The following is a 27,104-nucleotide window of genomic DNA, read 5'->3' as shown; positions in this document are numbered from 1 at the left end:
TATTGATTAAAATTATATCAAATATTTATATAGGCATGATAAATGATGAGGTGCGTAGTTCGTTAAATTATTGCGTAATCAAAGCAACTCTCGTGCCTATGCGTCATATAGAAATTAATGAGCATGAGAAATGAATTCATTGAGCACTTAAAAAAGTTAAATATATGCGACGCGCAATTAACATTATATTAAAATAATAATGCAAAAAGCTATATAGGCCCCCCCTATACGTACAGATTCATGCGTTTATTACCCATGCATACGTTTTCGTTCACGTTACCCCGTCAATTCTCTAGCGTATCGCAATAGAAGAGTCCATTACCGAATCAGAACTAAAGTTCTCAGAATGAAGACCTGTGATAAGCGTTGACGTGTTTCGACCGCATTAGAATCTTTACACGTATAAAACCCATTATAGTACAACACATACAACTAATGAGTGCGGTATAAGTAGCCAACAAGATATGAAATTGACATTGCAGAGAACCTTATTGCTGCATGTATAATATGTCTACGTTGTATTAACTATGCAATTCTATATATGTAACTATGTGACAGCACGTTTCAAATAGAAAGCACTATTTACTATACACTAGATACACTATATACTAGATTCACTTGCAATTGTACCAAGCATTACATGCTTGCTATATGGTCTACAGTATAATGTTAACTTAATATATTGGATTACAATTTCTGCATGGATGTGTTAAAGCAGTAGAACTTTTATTTCATTATTATTTGTGTCCAAGAAAATTTTCAATGTCATGTTAAGGATTACTAACAGAGTGAGTGAAACACGACCCCTAATAGACATATTATCTAGATATCCACATGACAGTTCCACAGACATGACCAGTTTTGAACCCATGTTCTACTTAGCAGCGATTCCTCCTTATATACATTATGATGATCTCTCCTTTCTAAAAATTATTACTATCATTTACGTTTCTTAATCTATTGACATCTAGTTTTTCTACATTTTAATTTTTTCTACAAACATTTTTAATTGGTAATTGGAATTGTTAATTGTAGAAAAGAGATTATGCGATCAGCTCTGTTATTCTAAATAAAGCACATATTTATATACTAGTATCTTTCTCACAAGCTCATAATAATTAGGTAAGATAATATATATATATATATATATATATATATATATATATATATATATATATTATAGCAAAGGAAGCAAGTCGGGAAAATTTTCAAGGTATCCTGTAACTATTGCTATGCATTACGGATTCGTTATCCACAAGTCGTTACAAAATTATCTCGTACCTAATAACCCGTTCCATGTCTAATCTTGGATAGGGATTGCTGCATGATAGCCGTCTCCTTGAAAGTAGCGTTCAGTCCGGGGAATCTTTGCTTCGCCATTATCATGATCTTAGGGCCGTCGATATGACGAAAGCAGGGCTTGAACTTCTTCAGCTTTATACTCGTGATCCAGTCGGCAACGTCCTTCTCCGTCCACTTCTTGATCGACTTATCGCGGTAGGTGGCATCCGGGTTAGCGATGCTGCTGTTGACAGTGCGGGTGGAACGCGACGACCTCGCCTGACTTGTCACCGTACGCTGCGTCGCCAGACTCGTCACCGATTTCGACTTGTGCATCTGAGATTTCTCGTAGACGCCGGCCGCCTGGCGGTTAGCCTTAGAAGCGTTCTTCACCTCTCGGACGGTCTTGCCCGGCTGCGATGACTTAAGCCCCTGCTGCATGCGTAGCTCGTTGGCGCTCGTGACGCCATCTGGTAGCACCAATGAGTTGAGATCGGGTTCGGTGCGCGAAACCCGCATCGTCTTCTTCGCCGCCAGGGGCACCGTGTCGTAGATTTCGCTGTAGATGCCTTCCTCGGAGGCGGCGATGCGCTTTTCCTTGCGCCTCACGTCCAGCATCTGCGTGAGCGACTCCAACTTCTTCGCCGTCTTGCCGCCGACGTAACCGTAGGATTCCAGCGTGCGCTTCAGCTCCTCTTCGTCGGAGAGGTAATCCTCCGATGAGCGATCCTCTGACTGGTCTCGGCTCTTTCCGGCCGGGGCTGACGCGCGCCTCGTCTCTCGTGACCAGTCGCCCGAGTCCTCGCGCTGATGCGTCTGTTTGCCGGGTTTGCGCGAAACGTCGGGCGACCACTCTGAGAGGTCGTTGCGACTGCGCGACAGTCGGGCTCTGCTCGGCACATCTGGCGACCAGTCGTCGCGCTGGCGGCGCTGCGGGGGCTGTCGTCTGCGCTGCACGACCGGCGACCAATCACCCGACCAGGGAATATTCGCCTGCGCCTGGCGCCCTCTAAGCTCTGTCTGGTAGCTGTGATTCGCCCGACTATCGCGGCGGTTGTAATCGGCTACCGATCGAGCGTACTGGGCCGGATCGCTCCACCTGTGCGGGTTGGGGTACTGGTGCGCCGTGCGTGCGGGCGACTTGCGACCGGCGTAGTATCTGCGTGAGTTTTCGTACCTGTCGTGATCTCTCGTCATCTCTCGATAATACTCGGATGGACTGCTGTAGCGCGACGCGTCGACGTAGTCGTTCCTAGGGTTGTGCGTCATGTGCATGTCGAGCCGCTCGGGAACGTGGCCCGCTCTCGAGTTGTTGGGAGGATGAAAGTGACCTGCCGGCGGCTGATAGACGCCATATATGGTATCCGACTGGTGACCCTCGTAGGATGCATCGGCCTCCGTCTCAGAGGAGGACAGTGCGTAGTCACTAGCGCCGACGGAGCGAGGGTAGTGATGCTTGGCGATGTGTTTCGGGGTCCGTCCTCGAGGTCGTCTCGTGAACTGTGCCTTAGCGTCATTGTCGTTGTCAGAGAGCATGTTCTCTTGGTGTTTCTTCCCTTGTATTCCGACATTTTTGGATTGGTGGCCGTGCGGCCTTGCGTTGTTGATTTCACTGTCATGTGATTGGTCAAATCGATGATTGTAATGCTTCGGAACGAACTCTTTGTCGTGTGCGTGGTTACGCCGACCGTAGTGTCGCCTCGTATCAAGCTCTCTGTCGTTTGATTGGTCACGGCGGCCATTGTTTGGCCTTATATCCATATTTCTGTCATTTGAATGTTCGCGACGGTCATTGTTCCGCCGCATATTTACATCTCTGTCACTGGACCTATCATGGCGGGAGTTGTAGTATCTTGACTCCTGCTCGCCCCCAACTGATTGTGCATTGCGGTTGTTGAATACCCTGCTATCTATATCCCTTCTCGTTAACTCATCTTTATTGACATGTTCCTTCTTCGCAGCATTCTGTCTTTCCAGAGGTCGATTGGACATCCCGTTAGTCTCCCTATTGCCATTTATATGTAATTCCTCAATCGCCGCGGCGATGGCACTTTTCGGCGGTTTCTTTGGGGCTGTTGGTGGGCCGCGGGTCTCCCCCTTGTCAATCTTCGGATTTGTCGGTGCCGGGTGGCTATTTTTGTGTTTTATTACAGCGTTTGTATTGTTGCTATTTATGTGTTGACTTTCGCGTTTCTCTAGTATATAATGCAGCGATTCATTAGAACTCACAGTATCGTCTTTATCGTCAATAGATGTCGCTTTTAGCTTTGTGCCACGCTTGGAATTATTTGGTTCTGGTGAACTCATAGTATCGTCTCTATCGTCAATATATGTCGCTTTTAGCTTTGTGCTACGATGGTAATCATTTTGTTCTGGTGAACTCATAGTATCATCTCTGTCGTCAATCGATGTCGCCTTCAACTGCATGCTACGCTTAGATCTATTTGGCTCGGGATAACCCACAGTGTCATCAATATTGTCAACAGATGTCGCTTTCAGCTGCATGCTACGCTTTGATTTATTTGGCTCGGGAAAACCCACAGTGTCATCAATATCGTCAACAGATGTCGCTTTCAAGTGTCGGCCATGCTTCGAATCTGTTTGTTCTGAAAAACTCACAGTATTTTCAACATCGTCAACAGATGTCGCTTTCAACTGCATGCTGCGCTTTGATATGGCATCGGATAGAGCCGATAAATGCACACTGCTGACTTTATTAATGACTCTTGGTGATTTTGGCACATCCGCTAGGAACTCTCGTTTCGGTTGAATGTCGTCGACAGCTCTCGCTGGCATTTCCTTCACGGACTTGACTGGTGCGCCGCAATCCCACGGAAATATTTCCCCTCCTCCTCCTCCTCCTTCTCCTCCTCCTTCTCCTCTTCCTCCTCTTCTTCCTTCTTTGAGCGCAGCGTCTTCACTCGATGACACATCAGTGTGGAGAGCTTCCACCTGACTGCTCTGTTTCTGCACTGATTTACGAGACGCCGCCGCAGCAAGGATGGAACTGGATAACGAGTTTGCTCGTTGCTTGGCAACCGACTCACCTGCACCCGTCCCTTGTTTCGCCGCTGCGGAATGAGCCTCCGTGAGCTCTGTAGTTACGGCGGCGGCTTTCTCCCGTAACATTTCAGGCGCCGGCAGTTTGGCGTCCGTCGATGAAATCGACGCGGAATGTTTCACCTGCTGCAGAATCGCGCCCTTGCTGCGAATGCTTGCCTCGCTCGTGTATCCCGATTCCATGTTGGTTTCGTAGCCGGTGTCGTACTCCTTGCGCGAGAGATCCGGCGTCGCATCCGGTATAAAGTAGAGGTCACCGCCGCCCAGCTGGTAGGAGAGTATGTCAGCTTCACTCTTCACCGTCTTCAGGCCGCACGCAGCACGCCCTCGGCTAGGCGGCGCGTCGGCTCTCGCATCTGCCGAGGCGCTCTTGCATCGCGCGTCGTCGCGCAGACTGCTCCTGGCTGGCACGTCGGCCCGGGGAGGCGCGTCGGCGTCAGGCGGCATCGCTGTGATCGGCGCGCCGTAGAAGGCTGCCGAGCGCTTGAGAGGGCTGCGCGGTCGCCTAGCAACCGGAGCGGACGTCTTTGAGACAGGTGGCGCTGGAACGGTCGGTATCTCCGTCGCTCGGCCGCTCTTTGGTCGTAGTTTGACGGTGGCGAGCATCTCGCTCGTGATCGCCGCCGCCGTGTTCTGCTGACTAGCTTCCTTTTCGGTGGACTGCGGCAGCGATGTCATCGCAAGTGCGCAGCCTTCCTGCGTCACCGCCCCCTCGTTGCCCTTACTGTGCTTGCGTCTTGGACGCGGACTCGGTTTACGCTCAGTCGAATTATTTGAGACGACATCGGCTGATGAAGTCGAGGGGGCGCCTCGGTCGTTTTCCTTATTAGTGTAGAGATCGTAGTCGTCATCAGAATTTTGCTCGAAGATGTTTTTCGGTTCGTCTGATTTTCCGGGCAGACTCACCGACGAGAGCGTCCTCTGGAGGCGCTTGTTGCGACGACTGGACAATTCGTTGTCCGTGGAGTAGCCATCGTGTTTTCGGTGCGCTTTCGGTGTCATGAACGTACTCAGCACATTTCCCATGTATAGGCCGTCCGAGCATAGGTTCGGTGTACTGGAGATGTCCTTCGAATTGTTTGGTGTTCCGAACGTCGACATGACATTCTCGTAGATGTTCTCCCTCGTGAACACATCGATGGGCGAGCGGAGGTCGGGCGTGCTGCCAAAGGTCATCTTCACGTTCGAATTATTGAACTTCCGCCGGGCGTATCGGTGTGGCATCTTCCGCGGGAAGAACTCGCTCGTGTGGTTTGGATTGCTGTCGCTGGCGGCGCCGGCGACGCACTCATTCGAATCGTCATTGACATGCTCACCGCTGGCGTCCTCTACAGGCGGTTTAGTTGTCGGCAGTTGAGGTATCGGTCGAATTTTCCTGACAGGCTTCGGTGGGGCAGCATCGACGGAGGTGACTTGTAGCTGCTGAGCTGGGATAGCTTCCTCTTCAGAGCTGCTCTGCGCGGAACGCCCCTCCGAGTCGTAGGCGTTCATGTAACCATGTTCTATCGCTTTCGGCTCGGAGACTAAACAGCAAAATAGTATGTGGCGTTACAAAAGTGCACAGCAAATGTATGACATGTAAGCGTACACACAACCCCGCCCATGCCCACGCAGACGCGCACCAACACGCACAGACTGACGCTCACACACGCTCACGCGCACGCACGCGCACACACTCACACGCGCACGCACGCACGCACACGCGCACCCACACGCACACAAAAACACGCCCGCCTGCATACACGCCCACGCACAAATAAACACGCCCGCCTACACGCACGCGCACTCAAGCACGCGCGCGCGCGCACATGCACACGTGCGCGCTAGGATTTTCGTAAATAAACGGTGAGAAAGGGCCATTAAGCCCTATAATCCCCTCGCCTACCTGTCTGTTTCTTAGTCTCCTTAGCGTTCCGCTTGTCTCGTGGTCTCAGAACTATAAGTGAAATTAGAAACCAATTTCTTAGTAACGGTTTTAATTATTGTAAAACATTATACTAATTACTCATCAATACACTCATATTAATCACTAGATGCTGAACTCTTCCAACTACAAACGTTTACAATTGCACGATGCTACATCCATGTATTTACATACACATATGTAATATACATATATAGATACATGTATGTACAATAATAATTGTATATACTATCAACTTTAAATCCACATTATATGCGAATATTATGAGCGAATGCTTCTCGTCCGTGATTCGAACTCGTTACGTCGTATGATTAGTTCTGTTGTTTTGCGTCGCCGTCGAACGTATAAAGCTGTAATAAGGCCACGTCGCGCAGAGGTACATTACAATGCGTACGTACCCAGTTTCTTCCATTTGCTTTTCAGTGTCATCTTCCGTGTGTGTCAATGGTATTCGTGTATCCGGGTAGAGATAGCAGACGCGTCTAGTTTCTGCAAGAAACGCACGAGAGTACATTAATCAGGACTAATACACAAGGCAAGACGATTTACGTCTCCTCGGGCACAATCTGTGTAATGACCTCTAATACAAGGTCGCAAAACAAACAGCTGCAACCAGAAATAATCGATAAAGGTTTTGACAGGTTGACATTGAAACGAGCTTGTGATCGGCTGAGACACATTGGAACAACAAATTTTAGTTGTGAAATAAACTCGTAAAATTGTAATGTGCCGCCCTTTCAGCCGCGAGCGTGTGTACGAATTTTTTGCATGTATATGGGTGTGCGTGCACGTGTGTCTGTGTGTGCGCCCTCGTGCACGCATGCGTGTGTGTGCGCGCGTAAGTGCACCTTTGAAGGTGTGTGTATGCACTTGAGTAGGCCCGAGCATTCAATACCTTATTTTATATACGATACTATAATCTACTGCTATATCTTCGCAGCAGTAGATAGAAGCTCTCTTAGACAGCAGCTTTACTTTGAAGTGATTTAGTTTTTAAAATAAGCAAATTACGCGCGTTTTACAGATTTTTTGTTATGTAGAACTGGGTCTATAGGCTAAGGAACAGTCGTGACTATTAGGAAAGGTGTGTTCCTTTTTGGCTTTGTAAGTGTTATCCATACGACACACCGCTCCAAGGCATTATATCAACACCTGGTAAACGCACACCGTTTATTCTCTTTTTTGACAATCGTTTCAATTCCGGGTTCCGTGTTTCGTACACACTGCAGAGGCATCTATTTACTTACATAATACAGGTACAGTACTATAGATTTTATACTATATATACTATTTTATACTATAGGTACAGACTATAGATTTTAAAATCCCAAGTTATGCGTGTACAATGCTTGTATATCCAGAACGCAATACGCTGTAATTCATTAGATTGTTCGCGTATTTTTTCCGTACAAAATTGCGATTGACAAACTATTAATAGTATATATCGTCATGCCAATTGACGACAGAACAAACATCAAAGCTAAGTCAATTTTTGAGAAAGAACAGGGAATCCACTTTATAAAAGGTAGTTACAGCTTACAACTAAATTATCAACTGAAAAAAACGAAGACAAATTTCGGTAATGAGAGTTTCTGAAAACAGCAAAATCTTACTACAATACCTTCTGTCGTTAGTTATTTTTAACCAAAAGCTGCGGATACCATACATGCACTGTACGGCCTACAGAAATCTGTTTGTATCTCTGCCCAAGCACTTTGTTTCATCCGCGAAAAGACGCCATGAACAACTCGTATTGAGTATCTTTAATGTTGCGAGATTGGTCTGCAGGAATGTTTGGCATGTGGGCAGACCTTGACTATATAATTGCACCTCTCGTAACTCCCTTATACGGAACAGACAATAGTGCATGCTATTCGTCAGGCCTCCTCTCCGCTAAACATGCGGTGCGCGCGCAACCCTTCACTAACCATGAGAAGATGACACCATGTATAACTGACGCATACGCGCGGTGCTGGGACGCTGTTCCGCCAGCAGGGGCGGCACCGAGCTTGCCCCGACACGGGAAAAGGGGGGCCTAAGGTTCCCAGGTCGTTGGCTACAACTACATGAGATAATTGGGAAAGGCAAAGGCTATCTAAAGGGCTGGGATACGATATGTTTTGCCAAATTGAAAGCACACTGAAGACACTTCCAGCATAAAATAGATTACTGGCCTATTACCATTGAATGTGAATAGATACACGAATCTATCATTATTAATGTAGTCAAACTCGATTAGAGTATCTTTAATGTTGCGAGATTGGTCTGCAGGAATGTTTGGCATGTGGGCAGACCTTGACTATATAATTGCACCTCTCGTGACTCCTACACCGGACTAACATAGGCAACTGCTATTCCGCAGCCTCACCTCTCCGCTGCCACGTCCGCTCCCAATGCGACCGACACGGTCACAAAATGAAGCCAAGTATAGCTATATGATCGCTGAAATTTTCTTGCTAATTACGCGTGTGAATGGATTAGGAAATCGAGTCGTTTCGCCTCATTTGAATCGGTGAGTACCGGCATAACGATAACGAAGTTGCGGTCGATACGAGCGGCCCGCTCATCCTCTCTCTCTCTCTCCTCTCTCTCCTCTCTTCCTTCTCTCTCTCTCTCTCTCTCTCTCTCTCTGCACGTACCACTGCATCCTGATCTCTGCAGGGCCGAGTCGGCGTCCGTATAGATATAGGTAATCCCAGAAGTACATCAGTATATACAGAACACTACTATTAAACTACGAACAGGACACGGTGTCGGCTACACTTCGACAGAAGACAGCTGGCTTCCTCAACACTTACGATGCAGAAGCCTACATTAGTAATAATTACCCACTAAAATAAAGAAAAGGCGTGTAACTAAAACAATGAACGGATAACACCAGCAACTCGAAAACTGCAGAGGGATTCTCGTATCAGTCTTATGGCCAGGCGTATCCGCACGAGGATACTCGTCAACGCACATTTCACTTAGCAATACGTCTCACGCAAAAAACTCAAAAAAATATATATATATACTATACTATATAAAATAATAAATATATATAATATATAAAAATAAATAAATAAATAAATAAATAAATAAAAAAAAAAATACATAATACACGAAACATAAATATTACACACCTGCAAATAAGACGTTCGTTAATCAGGTACCCCATCTCCGTAAATCACCGGCACATATACACACACAACACACGCACGCTGGCGAAATGTCCTGTTAACAATAACTGACACAGAGCTCGGCTTCGAGACATGCACCAGAAAACGCCCTCTCTAACACTTTCCTAACTCGAAAGCCGCGACCTGCGAACCGAGTAACGAGAGACAAGCGAGGACACTCCTCAGGTAACGCCCGCCAGTCTCCCCTGCGCAGGTAGGTAGGTCACACCGCCGAGCAATTCGCGCACCTGGTGACGCTAAATCTCGTTGCTTCGGAAAGTGAAACGGGCGTGGCAAGAGCCGCTACGCGGGTTGCGCACACGAACCTTTCACTAAACATGAGAGATTGGACACCATGTATACGGCGTCATCTCGCGCTGCTGGACGCGTTCGCGCCAGCCAGGGGGCGGCACGAGCTTTGCGGCGACAACGGAAGGTCGAAGGTTCGCGCAGGTGGTTGGCAAACTTACATGAGATAATGGGAAGGCTAAAGGCTATCTAGGCTTGGATGATGCGATATGTTTTTGCCAAATTTGAAGGCACACTGAAAGACATCTAAAGCAGCAATCATTAAAATTTAATCAGCATAAAATAGGATTACTGTGCCTATTACCATTGATATGTTGCAATATATTACAAATGTTATTATTATATAATGTACATCTCGTATTGAGTATCTTTAATGTTGCGAGATTGGTCTGCAGGAATGTTTGGCATGTGGGCAGACCTTGACTATATAATTGCACCTCTCGTGACTCCCTTATACGACAAACATAGGCAACTGCTATTCCGCAGCTCCTCTCCGCTGCACGCTGCTCTCATGCGACGACACGGTCACACATGATAGCCGAAGTATAGAGCTATATATCCTCAAATTTTCCTCCTAATTACGCGCGATGAATGGATTAGGAAATCAGTCGTTTCGCCTCATTTGAATCGGTGAGTTATCTCGGGTGCATATACGATATAAGAGTGCGGTCGATACGAGCGGGCGCTCTCTCTCTCTCTCTGCACGTACCACTGCATCCTGATCTCTGCAGGGCCGAGTTGGCATCCGATATCAAGCTATAAAGAACTAGCTGGCTACCGCGATGCCGCGGATAAAGAGAAAGAGCTAAATAGTCTGCCATCAGAGCTGTAACATCCATACCCTCTGCCGCTCCCTTTTCCTTTTTCCCGCTCCCTCCCCGCCCCTCGCCTTTTCTTTTTACCTCTTATTTTTCCCCTATATAACAACATAGAATCTACTACATAAATGGGGGAACTGATCCAAACCTCGGTTCGAAAAGTAACCGCTGCATTCGGAGGGGCCCACCGTCCAATAAAGAATTTTATGCATTGGATGAATTAATTAATTGCTTGTATGCCCCTCTCGTCAGAAGAACAGACAAAATACATAATAAACATAGGAATCATATGAAACATAAGAATTTTGAGAACATTACAAATATTAAAGAAACGTAAAGATTATAATATAACTCTAGCACCGGTACATGAACCATAGATAGTTTAAAGTACATATACCCATCGTTTTTGTGTGTGTTTTTCATAGCTTTGTTGGGCTAATTCTGCAATTTTGTTGTCTAAGAAATGTCGCGCGTCCATGCTGCATCAGAATATAACTGGGTTGGGTCACCTCTTACGGGTCTCAGCAGAAGATAGACGCGAACAGAGTGACAGACAGATTCACCCAATTTAATATAGTAAGATCCAGAAGTAGCATCATGTAATATAAGATACTTCATATATTACGTACGATACACACACGGCGCTATCACTTCGACCATAAATACAGCTGCTTCTCGTAAACAGCTTATACGATTGCAGACCTAATTAGGAATAATTAGACCACTAGTAAAAGAACGTAACAAGCGGGTAATAAAAACTTAGCAACGGGATAAACACGCAGAACTCGTGAATACTGGCAGAATTGATTCCATCGTTATTTCAATCCGTTATTGGTCAGGCCTGTAGTCGCAACGATGCTAAGCGTCACGGCAGGCTATGTTCAACGTGCTAGCAATATGCTTCTACCAAATAAACTCACACACAAATATATATTATATAATAATATATATATATATAAACCATACAATATATCTATAAATAAATAAATAATTAAATAAATATAATATATGATATTATAATAATATAATAAATAAAAATAAAAATATATATATACACGTAAAAAATAAACGTATTACACACCTGCAAATAATGACGTTCGTGTAATCAGGTAACCCGCATCTCCGGTAAATCACGGCACATATACACACACACACGCACGCTGCGAAATGTCCTGTTAACAATACGACTGACACGATCTCGCTCGAGACATGCCACCGACAGCCGTCCTCTCCTAACCCTTTCCTAATCGCGTGGAATGCGCGACTGGCGAACGGTAACGAGAGAAAGCGGAGGACACGCCTACAGGTAACGCGCCGCCAGTCGTCTCTCCCTGCGCAGGTAGGTAGGTCTACACCGCCGACGCAATTCGCGCACCTGGTGACCTACATCTCGGTTGCTTCGGAAAGTGAAACGGGGCGTGCAGAGCCGCTACTGCGGTGCTGCGCACAAACTTTCACTAAACATGAGAAGATGTGGACACCATGTATACGTGCGTCATCTCGCGCGTGCTGGGACACTGTTCCGCCAGACAGGGGCGGCACCGGAGCTTGCCCCGACACGGGAAGGGTCGGAAGGTTCCCGCAGGGTGGTTGGGGCTAAACTTACATTGAGATAATGGGGAAGGCAAAGGCTATCTAGGGCTTGGATGATGCGATATGTTTTGCCAAATTTGAAGACATCTTCAGCATAAAATAGGATTACTGTGCCTATTACCATTGATATGTTGGAATATATTACAAATGTTATTATTATATAATGTACGAATATATACATTAGCTCTTCGTCCTGCTGATTGCTTTCATGAGCTGCTGCTACTAGGATAGTGCAGATGACGAGCGATTGTATTTTTACTTCCTAAATTGTTCCCCGACGAATTGCTGAGTCCCCCTCCTACAGGTGGCTAAGCCTATCTGAGGGCAGGGATGAAGCCCCCACAGTCCCCATCTAGCGCCGCCCCTGCAGAGTGACCGCGTGTACTCGCGTGTACGCGACGAGTGACGTGCGAAAACGTTATTAGGTACATATTACGCGCGACAGCACCATCCGTAGCAACCCGTTCTAAGGTCGTCTTTATGCTGGAGGAATGCGTATAATTACGAAAGGCTTGGGAATTTGAGATATTCGCCCGCGCCACTGGTGCGAAGAACGCGCGCTTTGTTAAAAACAGCGAGCGTGGCTTTTTCGGTTCCGGCACGGGGCAAGGTGGAGGGCTGACTATTCGTGACTTCAGATGCGTGTCGTCCGGGGGGTGACGCATTTTCACTTTCTATACGCGCCTACCCACGCACCTGAGACATTTCGTGCTGAGGTCAACGGATCCGCAGACCTGCATCGATGCAATGCCGTCCTATTACCGACAGCCGCGAACAACCTTTAAAATCACTGGCATGCATGAAGCACGCGAAAAGAAAAGTTTGCTTAATTGATCAAGAAAATAGATTTGACGCATGCGGGCGTGTGGGTGGGCAAGCACACAGTTGGCGACCATATCACGAAATATAGTAATTTGACATTGGTTTAATCATTTTAAATCTTGGTGACTCTTGCGAACAAAGCTTGCTGTGCGCGCAAGCAGGGTCGCGAGGGATCTGTTAACTGCAAGCGACACATGTGCGCGCGAGCGTCAATCCTTAGATCCGATCGCATGCTTGCGAAATCCTTACTTGTTTCGTAAAGATTTTAATCTCGAGGTTTTATAATCCCATGGGTAACGTGAGCGAGACATTTTATTGGGTCCATAAAACAACGTGCGAAATCCCAACCCTGGCTTCGGTCTCCGTGACAGTTAATACGATGTAATCGCTCTTCGTTCATGAGGATGAATATGTTTTTCATATCCGAGCTACTATCAGGTGTAACGAAACAGCAGGCGTCGACTACAGCGCAAGGATGTATACTTGTGTCCCATGTGCGAGAATAGCACTAGACTACGAGCGTCTCACCTTCGACATGTCAGCACGATATCTGCACCGGCGGAATTATATCGAGATCGATCAACATTGGCCGGTTGCAAGGTCGACGCTTGGGCGGTAATGCAAACGCGCACGATGCCCTTTCGGCTCCACGTTCATCCATTCTTGTCGATGACGATGTCGATTTATGCTTAAGCATAACTTAATGATGTGGGAAGAATGCAGGTAGTGCGGTACTAGCTGTTACGTCACGCGTACTTTTGTCCACGAGTCACAGGTGAGGGATTGTAGGCGTAAATGTGTCGCTCTTAGTCATCATGTGAGTTATGGTGACTGTTTACCTCTTCTCTGTTCATTCATTTACTCACTCCCTTCGTTTATAAACGTATATATTTTGTTCGGTCTTTCTCTTGTATCATAATATTATACAAAGGATTTTTTCACTGATAGTTGATGTTCCATAAAAATTCAACCATGAACTTTCACTTTGTTATTTAATAAACATGCATGCCGCGAATACGCACATTTTTGCTACTGGTTCTAATCGGACCGATAGTATCAAAAAGCCCCGACTCAAAACACCCAATTAATCGCAGCTTGGCATCCCAGAGATAATGTTTACTTGGCAATAGACATGCTGGTATATCGGATTCTTGATCGCTATCTTGGATTGTCTGGGATTCACAGGAACGCGTCGCGTTAAGTTACACCAGCGGGTATTTTAATAGCAGGTTATCATTTTAGTCATTGTTATGACTACACAACAGTCTCCATTGTACTCTATTGTTACTCAACACCTAACTGTTACTCGTTGGCAGATATTATCAATCCCAACCTATTTATGTGTAATGTCGGCAATCATTTAAATGGTTTAAATATACGGGATCATATAAATTGGCTTATGATAAAAATGCCCGTCTTTCCAAAGCCTATACCATTATCTATATTTTCGTCGCGTAGGTTCAATCTTCATATCTCTCGGTTTATTTCTCTAGTTAGCTGTCTATCTTGCTGGGCAATCTCCACTTCTCTCATTCACTTTTAGCTGTCTGCGCGTAAATTTTCCCTGTCTAACCTCTCATTAATAGATGTGATGCGCAGAGCAACCATTATTGTATTGAAATAGAGCTGGTTCCGGATTATAGTTATGGCCTTACATATGCAATTGAGAAATTGGCAAGGTAACACCACGCCCTCAATCTTATTCTAAAGGTGCTCGCCTGCGCAGTTTTCTGCATGACTGCTTAATTTCGCATACTATTAACCAGCATAATATCAGCAGAATATGTATATGCATAATATTTTCTGCGCGCCATGATGCATATTCGTGATGCTATAAAACGCGGGCATGCTTGTACTCCACCTCCCCTCGCTCGTCTCCCCCCCCTCATTTTCCACTTTCACATCGCCCCCCCTCTCTCTCGCTCGCTCGATTGGCCCACCCCCTTTCTCAGCAATTTTTCTTGGCCGCCTACTCTCTCACACGTGGACACACACTCTCACACGCGGGCGCTCTCGCAGACCTGCGTCCACGTACACGCGCGCGTACACGCACGCACGCGTGCTTGCGATACACACGAGCGTTGGTTTGCGAATTCCCTGTCACACACCCTGTCACGCGCAGGCGACACAGCCTGTCATTCGGACAGAAGTATTTACGACGTGCACGTCATAAATGACGATGCTAGTCCCATTGTCAGTCAGAGGCAATACTATACTATCGCCATTAGAAACCACTCGATCAGGTGCCGCACAGCCGTATGTAGCATCTTGCATGTAAATAAATGCGCTTGTTCCGTTTGACCTTGGTTTCATTCTTCATCAAGTGTAATTAAAGTCGCATATATATACATATGGGCCATATAAGTCGTCGCATTCTACCGCTGAGTGCTGATATCGCTTGTGGGTATGCGTCACCAATTCCACATTTATATAGCGACATATTATGTGACAATTAAGCTTTAAACATACTGTACGCGTATAATTTGCAATATCTATGCTATACATGTATGAGAAAAATGCACAAATACGAATGTATTGAATGCGTGATTTCATTCGGTAGCGTTTCAAAGCTATAGGATCGCCTCGCCAGCCGGCTGGTCCACACCATTCCCGCGCATTTGTCGACTCGTTGAGATAGAGGTATTTGTGAGATTGACTATCAGTTCGTTCAATCAGCGGCGGAACTCACTAGCCTAGTTACGATAGATGCCTTCGACGTTTTATGTATGCAGACAGCGTATTGCGCTGGGTTTTTAGGTGAAAGAAGATTTCTTTGTACAGCTACAGCATCTACCGTTGCTCGAACGGCGAAATAGAAAGAGCCGCCCTGCACATCGTTAACGCGCATTAAAATGCCAAACGCACTAACTTTTCTTAAGAATTCACGTGCCAGCTAGCTAGTGTTATCCGCTACGCATAAAGCCGTCTATAGTGTTACACCTAGCACGAATGTGTCGGCTTTATGATAGAAGTGGTTTGCAAAAATAATTATTTGAAAGAGCAGGAAACTAAAATATTATATTAATTTAATAATATATTAAGTCACCAAATGATTACATGCATGCGTGTGTTGCTCACTCGTCTACGCATTCTTTCGCGTCGGGTGTTTCTTTCTACGTTTAATTTGCTATTAGAGAAATTTTTAATTCGTGGTTATGCTTATTCGTCATATTCTTATAAATTACTTCCGCCACGTGTTTATGCACCAGCACTCTATATTACTCTTATGATCTTACTCTCTATATTCTCAGCACAGGCCTGAAGACGTCTTCATTCTGCCAGCGCAGTAACCCGAGCGGCTGATTAACGTCACTACACACGTCTCTGATCGTTTCTTTAGAGCTACCAGAGCTGAAGCGTGCTCCGCGGTAACCCACTAATGCAAATGCACCCTTCCGCGGCAGGTCCGGCCTCTCTACTTATAACCTGTGTGTATAGCTCCTCTAAATATTTGCCAACTATGTGGCTGTGTACAAATATGTCAGTAATCGCTTCGAACGATTACACTGACAATGTTTTACTTTCTTTGAACCCTTTCAATGTCTAACCTACATATGGGCGCCCTCCTTATCGAAAGTGGGAAGCTGCTCTGGGACGGAAAAGGCTTCTAGACTACTACACGAACGTGTGTTTACTAAAAATATCAAGGGTAGTATTAGCGTTTAGTTGCACAGAACTCTCTCCGCAATTGTCACGTAAAGTGGAGCATACTTGGTCAAAATAGGCACTGCGCTTATTTGGAGAGTAAACATCGGCACACTGTTCAGAGCTTACGATGGGCACTCGGCGTCTAACGCGACGTGTAATTAAGTGACCATTTGTTACCATGTTTAGCGTTAGGAGAAAACATTCGTTAGAGTGCTGCATTTTGCAACATTTTCCTCTAGTGAGAGTTTTTTATTCTTCGCCTCTTCTACCTTCCTCTCCTTATATTTCACCAAGGTTACCCCCCCCCCCCCTTTCACTTCAGCGCTGTCGTTATATACTATATCGTCAACCTTTCTCTGTTTGTCTCTTTACCTCAAGCGTCTCGATCTCTTCCTATTTGCCGTTATCTACCTCTGCTAGGATTATTTTAATATACGAATAATATAATATATATATTAAATATATTTATATTATTTCTGCTAATATATATTTAATATAATGGAGATGGGTACAGACTTTGAAGTTGGGATTGTAGCATGTGTAGTAGAGATTCGAACTTGTAATTGTTCATTTTTCTAACATTGTATGAATCCACTCAAGAAATATTAATGTTATGAGTTGGATTAAATAAACTTTCTGCTCTAACGACTTATGCCAAATGATAGAAAAGATAAGGACTGCATGTGTAAGTGAAATGAATAAATACAGGGAATCTAGTTAGTTGCCATCCCTTTTTGATTTTGTAATTTTTCCACTGTAAACACAATTCACTTTCGTCATCTATAACGAAAATACTGTTTAAAACAGTTACCTGAAACGTAGATATTTCTATGGATAGTTATAGTATATACTTTTTAACGATGGCGTTGAAAATACGAGAATTGCGAAAAACTATTGTTTCATAGCAATTTAATATAATAATATGTAATGAAGCTTAGAGCATGACAAGTCCTACAGGTTTCGCTAACCTGTGTTAGCCCCAGACCACCTGCGTCATGGAGCGCTAATAGCCATTTGCACAGTTGCAGAAGATGATTCGCCAAAATAAACCCTGTCTCTCCGACACACATGCACAAACGAGTACATACACACATGCAGCGAACACGTACCCCCTCTCTCACTCTCCATGGCGAAATTATTTTTCACAATTCTAGCCTTATCCTAAATTTTGCGTGCTGGTACTTGCTAATGTTTGTTTTTAGGCTGTAGTTTATCCCTTTGTTTTCGTACCAGAGTGATTTTATCAAACTGTTTACACCTCCAGCTAACAATGTCAATCCTCTTATTTCATTTGATCGCAGGATTGTTTGATCTAGATTTGAGCTGCCACTTATTACGCTTCGTCACTAATTTTCGTATTCTCACATTTTAAAATGTTGTTTTGTTTCATTTCAAAAACGCATGTTTGAACACCCGCGACAAAAACACAAGTCACCGCACGTCTGCAGCAGGTATAGACGCCATGTCCACGTGACGACCAGCTGCATGCGCGCGTAGGAATTGCCGGTGGCCTTGTCTGTCTCATTGTTATTGAAATGAACGCATTCTTGACTTTCATTTCTGCGAGATTTATAGCGTGCTACAAACTCGAATGCAGGTTACGAGTCCCATAGACTCCCCGCGGGCATGTGTTCATTGGTGGCAGCTAGCGCGAATGACTAGCTATGAGTAGAGGCTGCGGTGGTACGCAACCACGCTCCCCGCGTCAGCCATCGGCTGCGCGCTCGATATTGCTTACGTGTTCATCTGCGGGGGCACGTGACGACGCAGAAGACACTGCCTGGCGGAAGTGCGCGGACAATTCGCTAAGATTGCAGTAAAGTAACGAGTTGTTGTTATCATGTTATTTCCTGCATTGAGCCTATTATTATGAGTCGTCACGTCGCGTAGCTTAGCTGGTTTTGAGTGGTCGCGCATAAGCTTTGCGGCCCCCGGTTTTTTTGTCTAGTCCCGCAAGCGAGTTTTTAAACCGTAGGATGGCGACTGAAGATTGATAAATTATCCATGACATCACACATGGTTCGCGTTTCTGATTCGTTGCCGGTCGCTGCTTTACATTACATTTCACTATATTTTATGTAAGACCAACATAACGCAACATTCTCTAGCTGAATTGAGTTGAATGTCGTGGATATTCGTCCGAGCATCGGACACCTGTTCGTATGCGCTATTCGTCCGAGCAGTCGCGCAGCGTGGTATGCGTCGCTTTCCCACGTACACCATAGATTAATTTGGTACTATGACACGCGTATATAAGATAGCCGAGTCGGTTTAGGGTTGGGTTATGGTTAGGATTAGGGTTAGGGTTAGGGTTAGGAATATGGTTTTGGGCTCGTGAAGTGGTCTTGAGAGAAGTGAATTATTACTTCGCACAAATCAGAAACGCGAACCATGTGTCATGTCCAAGGCCGTACGCAGGAAATGTTCTGTAGGGGGGCAAAGGTACTCCCCATACCCCCTGTGCCCTAACGTTTCGCAATTTCACATTTCTTTATTTAAAGTGTAATATTTCTTTGATGATTTAAGATAACCTTTTGGCACATTTCTATTTTATTTCTAAACGTGTACAGTATTTGTCCCATTAAAAGGCCTACTCTGAAAATCTTTAGGGGGCAACTGCCCCTGCTGCCCCCCTGCTGCGTACGGCCCTGGTCATGTCATGAATAATTTATCAATCTTCAGTCGCCATCTTACGGTTTAAAAACTCGCGTCCCGCGACGTCTCGAGTTATTCCAGCCGAATCGTTCCATTCGCAATCCATGGCTTTCTTTATTGTCGTTATAGTCGTAGCATGAAATTTAATTGGCGCAAATAACGGGTTACGCGGAATATGATTAGCGTAGGAAACATCAGCCTACAGACAACAGCATTATATCATATCTGTGCCCAATCCTGCAGAATTACCATAGATCCCTATAATAGTCTATTATTTAAACATAATATTAAATTATTAAATTAAATTATATTAAATCTCTAGTTTTTCTATGTTGACACTATCTTACTTAAAGGATACTCTCAAGGTTTTAAGCAAAATTTTACCGATTTTTCATGCATGGAACATATTACCAATTTAGTAGTGTCAGTTAGTCATGGATATGTCACAGTAAGTACTAACAGTAGATGTTTCACATACGTTCGCCCATTTTGCACACAGGCGGTCGATCATTGTGAATAATAGAAAAACGCTGATTTCTCTGTTTCGATTTCTGACATAGTAGCCGATGTATAAATGGATATTTCTCTGTGATTACAACTCGGATTAATTAAATTTTACACTCGTTTTAATGATAACATATTGCTGTAAAAAAGCGCGTCAGGGATTGTTATTAAGTGCCGTATTTTATTAGTTATGCCACTTTATTCGCTCAAATTTTTAATTCTAACACAACTTAATTTTAAGCGGTATTTTTTCTTTTTATCAGTAATTATAAAACTTAAAAAAAAATCCTGATGCGCTATTTTGTTACATATTGTGCTTAATCTGTGGCAAAAATTTTGCTTCCTCACCCTTTGTGGTAATTGAGAAATATCCAAAATACCATTTTACATAAAAATTCAGAATTTATGTGGTAACATAATTAGGTGCTGGAAATTTCATGAAATTTTTTGGCTTAAGCATAGAGATATATCTCCTCTATAAATAAAACGTGTGATTGATTTGATTCATTCGTCAATAAACGTTTAATCTTTATTAGAGCAATACCCGTGCAAAAGGTTGAGAGTATTCGTTACTCTTCTAATTCGCATTCTACCCGTTTCACATGCATTTAGCACGTTAAACTACTAATAAACTATTGTTCATCGTCGTCTATTAAATAGCTTCGTATCAGTGGTCTCATCGCTCAAAGCCTATGCGAAGGCAAAAAAATACGTCTGTTAAACATAGTAATGTGTAGCCGCGTTAATTTATAGCGGCTTTTGCGCTTGCACGCGTGTGTGACGTAAGCCTTGAGGATAAGCAAAATGGTAAACTTTTGTGGAAATCTGTACAAAATGTATAATATTCGTTAGTATTTTGCTGTAAATTATTTCTAAATGAAATTGATGTTGCCCTTGTATATATATAAATGTTAGCGTATATTAATATAATTGATTAATTTCAGTAGCAATATATAAGTGTATTTTTATGATAGAGACTGTTGTAATTATATGATATGATTCAATGTATCATTCTTGCTAGGTTTAGCTGTCAATAGTAAACCAGTTAATAAATATAGTGGTCCCTACCTCCCTTCCTTCCTCCCTCCCACTCGGTTTCTCACTCACGCACTCACTCACTCACTCATTCACTCACTCACACTCACTCACTCACTCACTCACTCACTCACTCACTCACTCACTCACTCACTCACTCACTCATTCACTCACTCATTCACTCACTCACCCACTCACTCACTCACTCACTCACTCACGCACGCACTCACTCACACTCGCTCACTCACCCATCCAAAACCCACCCAACCCCACCCACTCACTCACTCACTCACTCACTCACTCACTCACTCACTCACTCACTCACTCACTCACTCACTCACTCACTCACTCACTCACTCACTCACTCACTCACTCACTCACTCACTCACTCACTCGCTCATTCACACACTCACTCACTTTCACACGCTCATAGACTCACAATCTCCTCATCCTCTCTCCCACTTTCCGCTCTCTCCTACCCGTCTATCCATGTTGGTAATTGCTCTACAGCTATCATTCTTGTAACCTTCCTACCTTACCTCTTTTTTGTGTATATTCAGATTTTGGACAAGGTCACAGCATATATTTATCGTATGTGACAGTGCTGTGTCCCAACAAAGTGCCTGCAGGTTTAGTTACCATGGCGACGCATAGCAATAATAGCTATAAATCACCCGAATGACTTGGTAGAGACAAATCTAGAGCGGTCTGCTACGCAAAACTCACTATGAACCTTGAAAAGTCCCTACACGAAGAGTAGGCAACTAGGTAGCACATTGGCGTCAATAATCAGAATGAGCGTCGCCAGGGGTCGTTGAATGGGACTTACCGAGACCTTGATATCAGATCATTATAGCCAAAGCGCAAGGAGGACACGCTTTTATCATGAAACTGTCTACGGGTATACCAACATCCCCGTGGTAGAATGCGCAGATTTACTCATTGACTGACTAATCAGACGGACCAACGCATTGTTTGATAGCGGATACGGTAGCACTTTCTAACGTGTTGGTTTGCAATAACTGCGTAAACGCAGGGGTTTGCATTTATAACAAGCATATAGACACCTAAAATAGTTACACCTCGCTATGTGCTGTATGCGATTGCACGTTTCCATGACATCAGCCATGACCTTCCTATAATAACAGCAATAATAGACAAAGCGCCAAATTTCAAATATGAGAACGGCAGGGCGGTAACTTGATCATTGATAACAGGCGAATTCTTGCTCGTCTTTATTCTTTAGCAAATAAAGTATCGTGATGCAGGTGGGCGTCTCTTCATAAACGCTCGTTTTTATTTCATATATCAATAAAATGTCCAAATGCTGCTGTATAATAATACGAGTGCAAACTCGTTTCATTATTCTACGTGATTTGAATAATAACTGGCCCATGTCGATGTAATCGCGACAATACCTAGTGCGCCCATGTAGAAATATTTATATATATATATATATATAATCCCATTGGCGATCATACGTAGGCTACGTTGTTTATCTCCCATTCCGTTAGCTTGCAAATATTTAAGGAATGCGCAATGTTCAATTCATACGGCACCCCACCCGGATTTTAATCCCCGTTAGTGTTTTACTGCTCCGTTCTTGATTTTCATCGTCTTTCACATTACTCGTACCGCACCGGTTCGTCCGTCCGCAATCCTGTATAGATTCTCCGATACATACGTCAGTTAATCAGTGACGTCACGTTCGTCGTGACTGCGGCATTAGTGATTCTCACGGTATTCTCTTATTTCTCACTTGGTTAATTATCGTGGATACCGATGCTATAAAAAAGTACGGCAGCATTGTAATCGCTCTTGCGGCGATATATTATGCGCTTGCTTACGGAACCGTTGCCGACTTTCTGTTGTCGTCTAGCTCACTCTACATGCGCAATCGGCTCGCGTAGGATTATTAAAATCCCCGTATATCTTGCCCCGTCACGCCGTTGTCGCAGTTCCCACATACTTTCACCTACAGGTAGGCCCTAAGGTTGTTCACCATGGGTTCCCCCAACCGTCTATTATCTATTTGTTCAGCGGGTGTCCTTTTTTACATCTAAGCGATAGCAACTGGAAGCCAGTGCATGGGTTCGTCTGGGAGCGTCTTCAGAGATTTCTTGAATAACGATTGGGAATTCATTGGTTATATTCTCACGCGTAATCGCTGACATCCTGTAGAGCTTCGGGTAAATAATGAGCAGGATCCAGCTTTACCACTCGGTCTGGTAGATTATGACTCATACATAATGTAGAGAAGCGCCTGCTCCGTTACGCATCGCTAGTATTTATCTTGATTTTACGACGAGAAAGGTTACAAAAACGCTACCTATAAGATCGAGATGAACGCAAGAGATAATTCTTGCTCACAACAGCTTACGTTATTTAGCAACATCTATCAGTTTCATTTGGAAGGAAAAGCTCCCGTGTGAAGTTTCGAATGCTATAGACACTCATAACCTACTTTTTCAATGTAATTATAGTCTATATATGTGGTTGCTTTTAATCCAACGTGTCGGCGCTTTAGTTCTGCCAAAGTGAGCGTATATGTTGTCAATTTACGCGCTCGTGTGTCGCCTGCATCGTGATTTACACTAAGTCTTGTTTAGTGGAATAAAGCTAGTATTCTTTTCAGACAACCGAGAGAGAAAAAAACGGGTGTCATTTTGACTGATTTCGAAAATGAAATGTGTGGCACGATACCGACAGGTGTTAATACGCTGGAAACCCGCTTGCTTGTATCGACGGTACGCTAACTGTCCCCTCTACCTGTCGTCAGCGTACTCACCCGTGCGCATGTGCATCGACAATCAATACACCATATACCACCATATATGCGGCATGACCTGCCTTGAAGTTAGCTCTAGTACTATAGCCCGCGGATCGCTGCGGCAGCGATCCGCGGGCTATAGTACTAGAGCTACCTTGAAGTATGACGTAGGCCTACGCTGGTAGAGCTCTATGGCACTAGACAAGATTCTAGCACAACAAAAATAATTACCGTGAATTAGGGCCAGTCTCGCTCGGACCGAAGTATTCGAGGCGCGAGATTATTCGCTATTTTACAATTTAATCGGCGTATTTAACCTCTACGCCGTCTGGTTCAAAAACAGCACGCGTACCATAGCAATTTAAGTGTATTCATCCGATGACGTAATGCAAAGTAGGCGCTATTCATGGGGTACAGCGAATCAGGCAGGAGTCCGTGCATGCAGGTGGGCCGACATAACCGGCTTTTATAATTATATTAAATTCAAACTTGGCATGATAACGCCTCGTAATCGTGAAGGGCATGCGCATACTAGTTGACTTTACATAGGATTAGTATTCAGCGACAACGAGCCTACACGCACGGGTGTTTTACTCGAGAATTCGTTGAATACCCTTATATGTTTGCAATGAAAACTAAGAGAAGTGCTAAATGGTTGTGACACGCAATAAGAAGCGAACGATATCGCACCTGTATGTCACGTGACCCAGTCTCACCTGTCGAAACAATTTCACGTATCATTCCAGCGAGTAAGAATTCCGACGGGTTTTGTTCTATTCACAACTATTCACAACACCGATCATAGACAGCGATTATGGGTGTTTTTTTCGCATTTTCCGTAGAGCTGCAACAAATTTTTTTCTAACTGCTAGTATTCCACACCTGGACACGAGCGTCATTTTACGATGGCGATATACAAAAGAAAACTTGAATTAGTAATGTGAATTCATCACTGATAATCCGGCTGATGTGAAATACACGTATAAGCGTAAGCGTTTGATGTTGTGTTACATCATCGTATATCCACAAAACGTTTAACCCCGTGAATATATAGTTTGCTATTTGTAAAACATTGATAATGCATTTGCAAGCCATAAAACGCACAAACAATTCTAAACCAACGAGGCAATGTCTATAACTTATAAATGCCACTAACATTATTTGTAATATCTGAATCCTATATCTTTACAATTAACTCGTCTTCAAAGAAACAATATATAGAGCGGTTATTAATTATAACATTACCCAGTTAACATAAAATCGATATATTTTTCCCCATTAGAGATCATTATAATTGAAAAGAACGTATCTCATGAACAAAATACTACTGGATGTAACTGTAAGGTCGTTTAAGACACGATGAGCAAAGTTTGTCATTGGCAGGTGGCACCTCTGCGGTGTCTGAAGTAATTAAGCACGCCGGTGAGCTAATGGGAATTTAATGCATTGCAAGGCTATTCCATTCTGAAAGCTCCTCGAAACATACTTGGCAATTAGACTAACGTCCATGCTGCGTACATCGCCGCGCCATTTTTATTCGCGCATCTCCGAATTTTACGATGAGGGCAGGGCAAGTATATAGTCGTCATAATCTTTGCGCACTAAACTCGCGATATAATTTATGTTATTGGCTTGGCGCGTACGAGCATGCGAGTATGTGTTCATGGCGTACGTTGTAAACCGTGACGCGGGGGGGGGGATCGACTAGCGCTGACCCGCTTTTATATACACAGCCGCCCTGAATGAAAGTTTCCAGCCAGCCCTATCGAAATTAAATCTCATACTTTCTATTTTTCGTAACGAATAGAAACTGGGTCCGGTTTTGCTGTCGTTGAAAGGGTAGGCGAGCTCTAATACCGCCAATAACGCATTGTCGTTACCACTCGATCGTTAACAAGGAGCGAACCACACATAACTAGAGCATGGCGTTATATCTTATAAGTTTAACCGCATCAAACCCGGATTCAGAGGAAATGTTTGCTTCACCCCGCTTTCGCTGTTAACGCAGAATCTAGAAGCTCAGCCTTGACAAGCACAGTCTTGTTAAGCCTAATTAAGCCTAATTAAGCCTATTGACACCTATTATTTCTTGCTGTTCTTTTTGTTATTGCATATAGGCTTCATTCGCTTTCTTCAGATATTATTGGTTTATACACAGAGCGCGGTTCAAATCAATAAAGTGTATCCCGATAATTGCATAGAAAATCTGTTACCTTTGATCTAGACGTGGCTTCAGCGCAGGCGGCAAATTCTCCTGTTTACTAGAATGTGTCGGCGTCATCCATCTACTAATGTCACGCGAAGATGTCCTGGTTGTCATTCAGATACACAGACAGCAGGAGAGAGCGGGCGTGTGCCACCTCCAGTACCCCCTTTCCTACAGTCCCAACTGCATCTTCGGTATGTAACGCACCGATTAACGCAGAGAACCAGCGTAGAAGAACTGGCGAATCTTAACCCTGTGGTGAGCCCACGGGCGGATCGTCTGCTTGCTGCTTAATCACGCATACACAAAAGGTATATAGTTGCGCGCGTCTAACGGCCTTGCCGCACCGCGATAAAAAATCTAGAGATGCGTCCTTGAATGCCTGCATCGGCTCAAGACGCCCCGCCGCTCTCTGCGAAGCTGCGACTGACTGTGAGCACGTATACCGCTAGCTGGCGTGTTAGCGCGTGTGTTCGGGGGACCCGTATATACTGGAGTCGCCCCGCGCGTCGCGCCTGCGTGGGTTTGTAGGTGACTGCGGTTGTTTTCTCGTCGGCCGGTTAATGTACGGCCGCATTAACGCAGTAACATTACTTGCGTCGACTATTCGCCGTATGGCGAAAATGCGCGCGTCTGCGGCAAGTCGGTCGGAATTCGCTCTCGTTAAACTTGCGGCAACGTATGTTTTTCCTTTTACGGGAAAATAAGGCGGCGGCGGCGGCGGTAGCAGCGGCTATACAGGTTGCACGAAGGCAGTCGGGTGTCTCGGAAAGAAACACTCTACATGATTACACATATAATCACGCGCATGTTCGCGACTGATGCGCGTTTCCTTTCAGTTGTCAAAGATGCGTTTTATGGTCGTAAAAGATACGTATTCGCGTAACGATGAGGTAGAGTCGTCAGCCTGTGGCAACACATGGACATCACTCTAACAGCGCTTCCCAAATGTTAACGCGGCCGCTATATGAAGCGACTTAATACTGTAGTTGATCGGCAATAAGCACAGCAGATCGATGGAGCTGTTTTCCCGTAAGGTTTTGGTGGTTACTGGCTCATGCAGTGAAAAGGCTTACGGTATTTCGGTCACTGATAATGTCGGTTTACCCAATATGTCGTTGCATGCGTTTCCTACGTTCGCTCTTCAACAGATAAATAGGCTACCGTTTTATTTTTTTCTTACCGGTGGTCACTCTGCATGGTTTAAGTTGGTTTACTTACAAGCAATGCTTCAGAAATTGCTTTTTGTTGTTGGCACTGGCTCGCAACTAATATGTAATTATGTTCCATGTATGCCCTCTGGGCGAAGCGCATTTCTTTC

General features: G+C 44.5%; 1 protein-coding gene across 4 annotated transcripts; it reads right to left on the bottom strand.

The window, feature by feature from the left end:
* Window positions 1-26,210, bottom strand: LOC106817357. Of its 4 annotated transcripts, none has more exons than XM_014822017.1 (4): window positions 25,791-26,210; window positions 6,664-6,754; window positions 6,227-6,277; window positions 1-5,864 (listed from the first exon to the last, which is right to left on the bottom strand). In XM_014822017.1, exons 2-4 carry the CDS (start codon window positions 6,692-6,694, stop codon window positions 1,282-1,284), a joined length of 4,665 nt encoding a protein of 1,554 aa, XP_014677503.1. In that variant the 5' UTR covers window positions 6,695-6,754; window positions 25,791-26,210; the 3' UTR covers window positions 1-1,281. The 4 variants fall into 4 exon arrangements, with proteins under 4 accessions (XP_014677503.1, XP_014677509.1, XP_014677517.1 ...); XM_014822023.1 differs by lacking the exon at window positions 25,791-26,210 and adding an exon at window positions 11,632-11,806; XM_014822031.1 differs by lacking the exon at window positions 25,791-26,210 and adding an exon at window positions 10,442-10,512.
* Window positions 26,211-27,104: the final 894 nt, after the last annotated feature.

This window comes from Priapulus caudatus, unplaced genomic scaffold (genome assembly GCF_000485595.1).
Source record: "Priapulus caudatus unplaced genomic scaffold, Priapulus_caudatus-5.0.1 Scaffold34, whole genome shotgun sequence".
Lineage (NCBI taxonomy): Eukaryota > Metazoa > Priapulida > Priapulimorpha > Priapulimorphida > Priapulidae > Priapulus > Priapulus caudatus.
The sequence above is the reverse complement of the archived record's forward strand: the minus strand, read 5'-3'. Positions and strand labels throughout refer to the sequence as shown.

Excerpts from the sequence above, each read along its gene's own strand:
- LOC106817357 (XM_014822017.1), bottom strand. The coding sequence starts at position 6,694 with ATGACACTGAAAAGCAAATGGAAGAAACTGG. Across the intron at positions 6,278-6,663 it reads AAGCAAATGGAAGAAACTGG|TTCTGAGACCACGAGACAAG; the intron begins GTACGTACGCAT and ends TTTCACTTATAG. Across the intron at positions 5,865-6,226 it reads GGAGACTAAGAAACAGACAG|TCTCCGAGCCGAAAGCGATA; the intron begins GTAGGCGAGGGG and ends TTTGCTGTTTAG.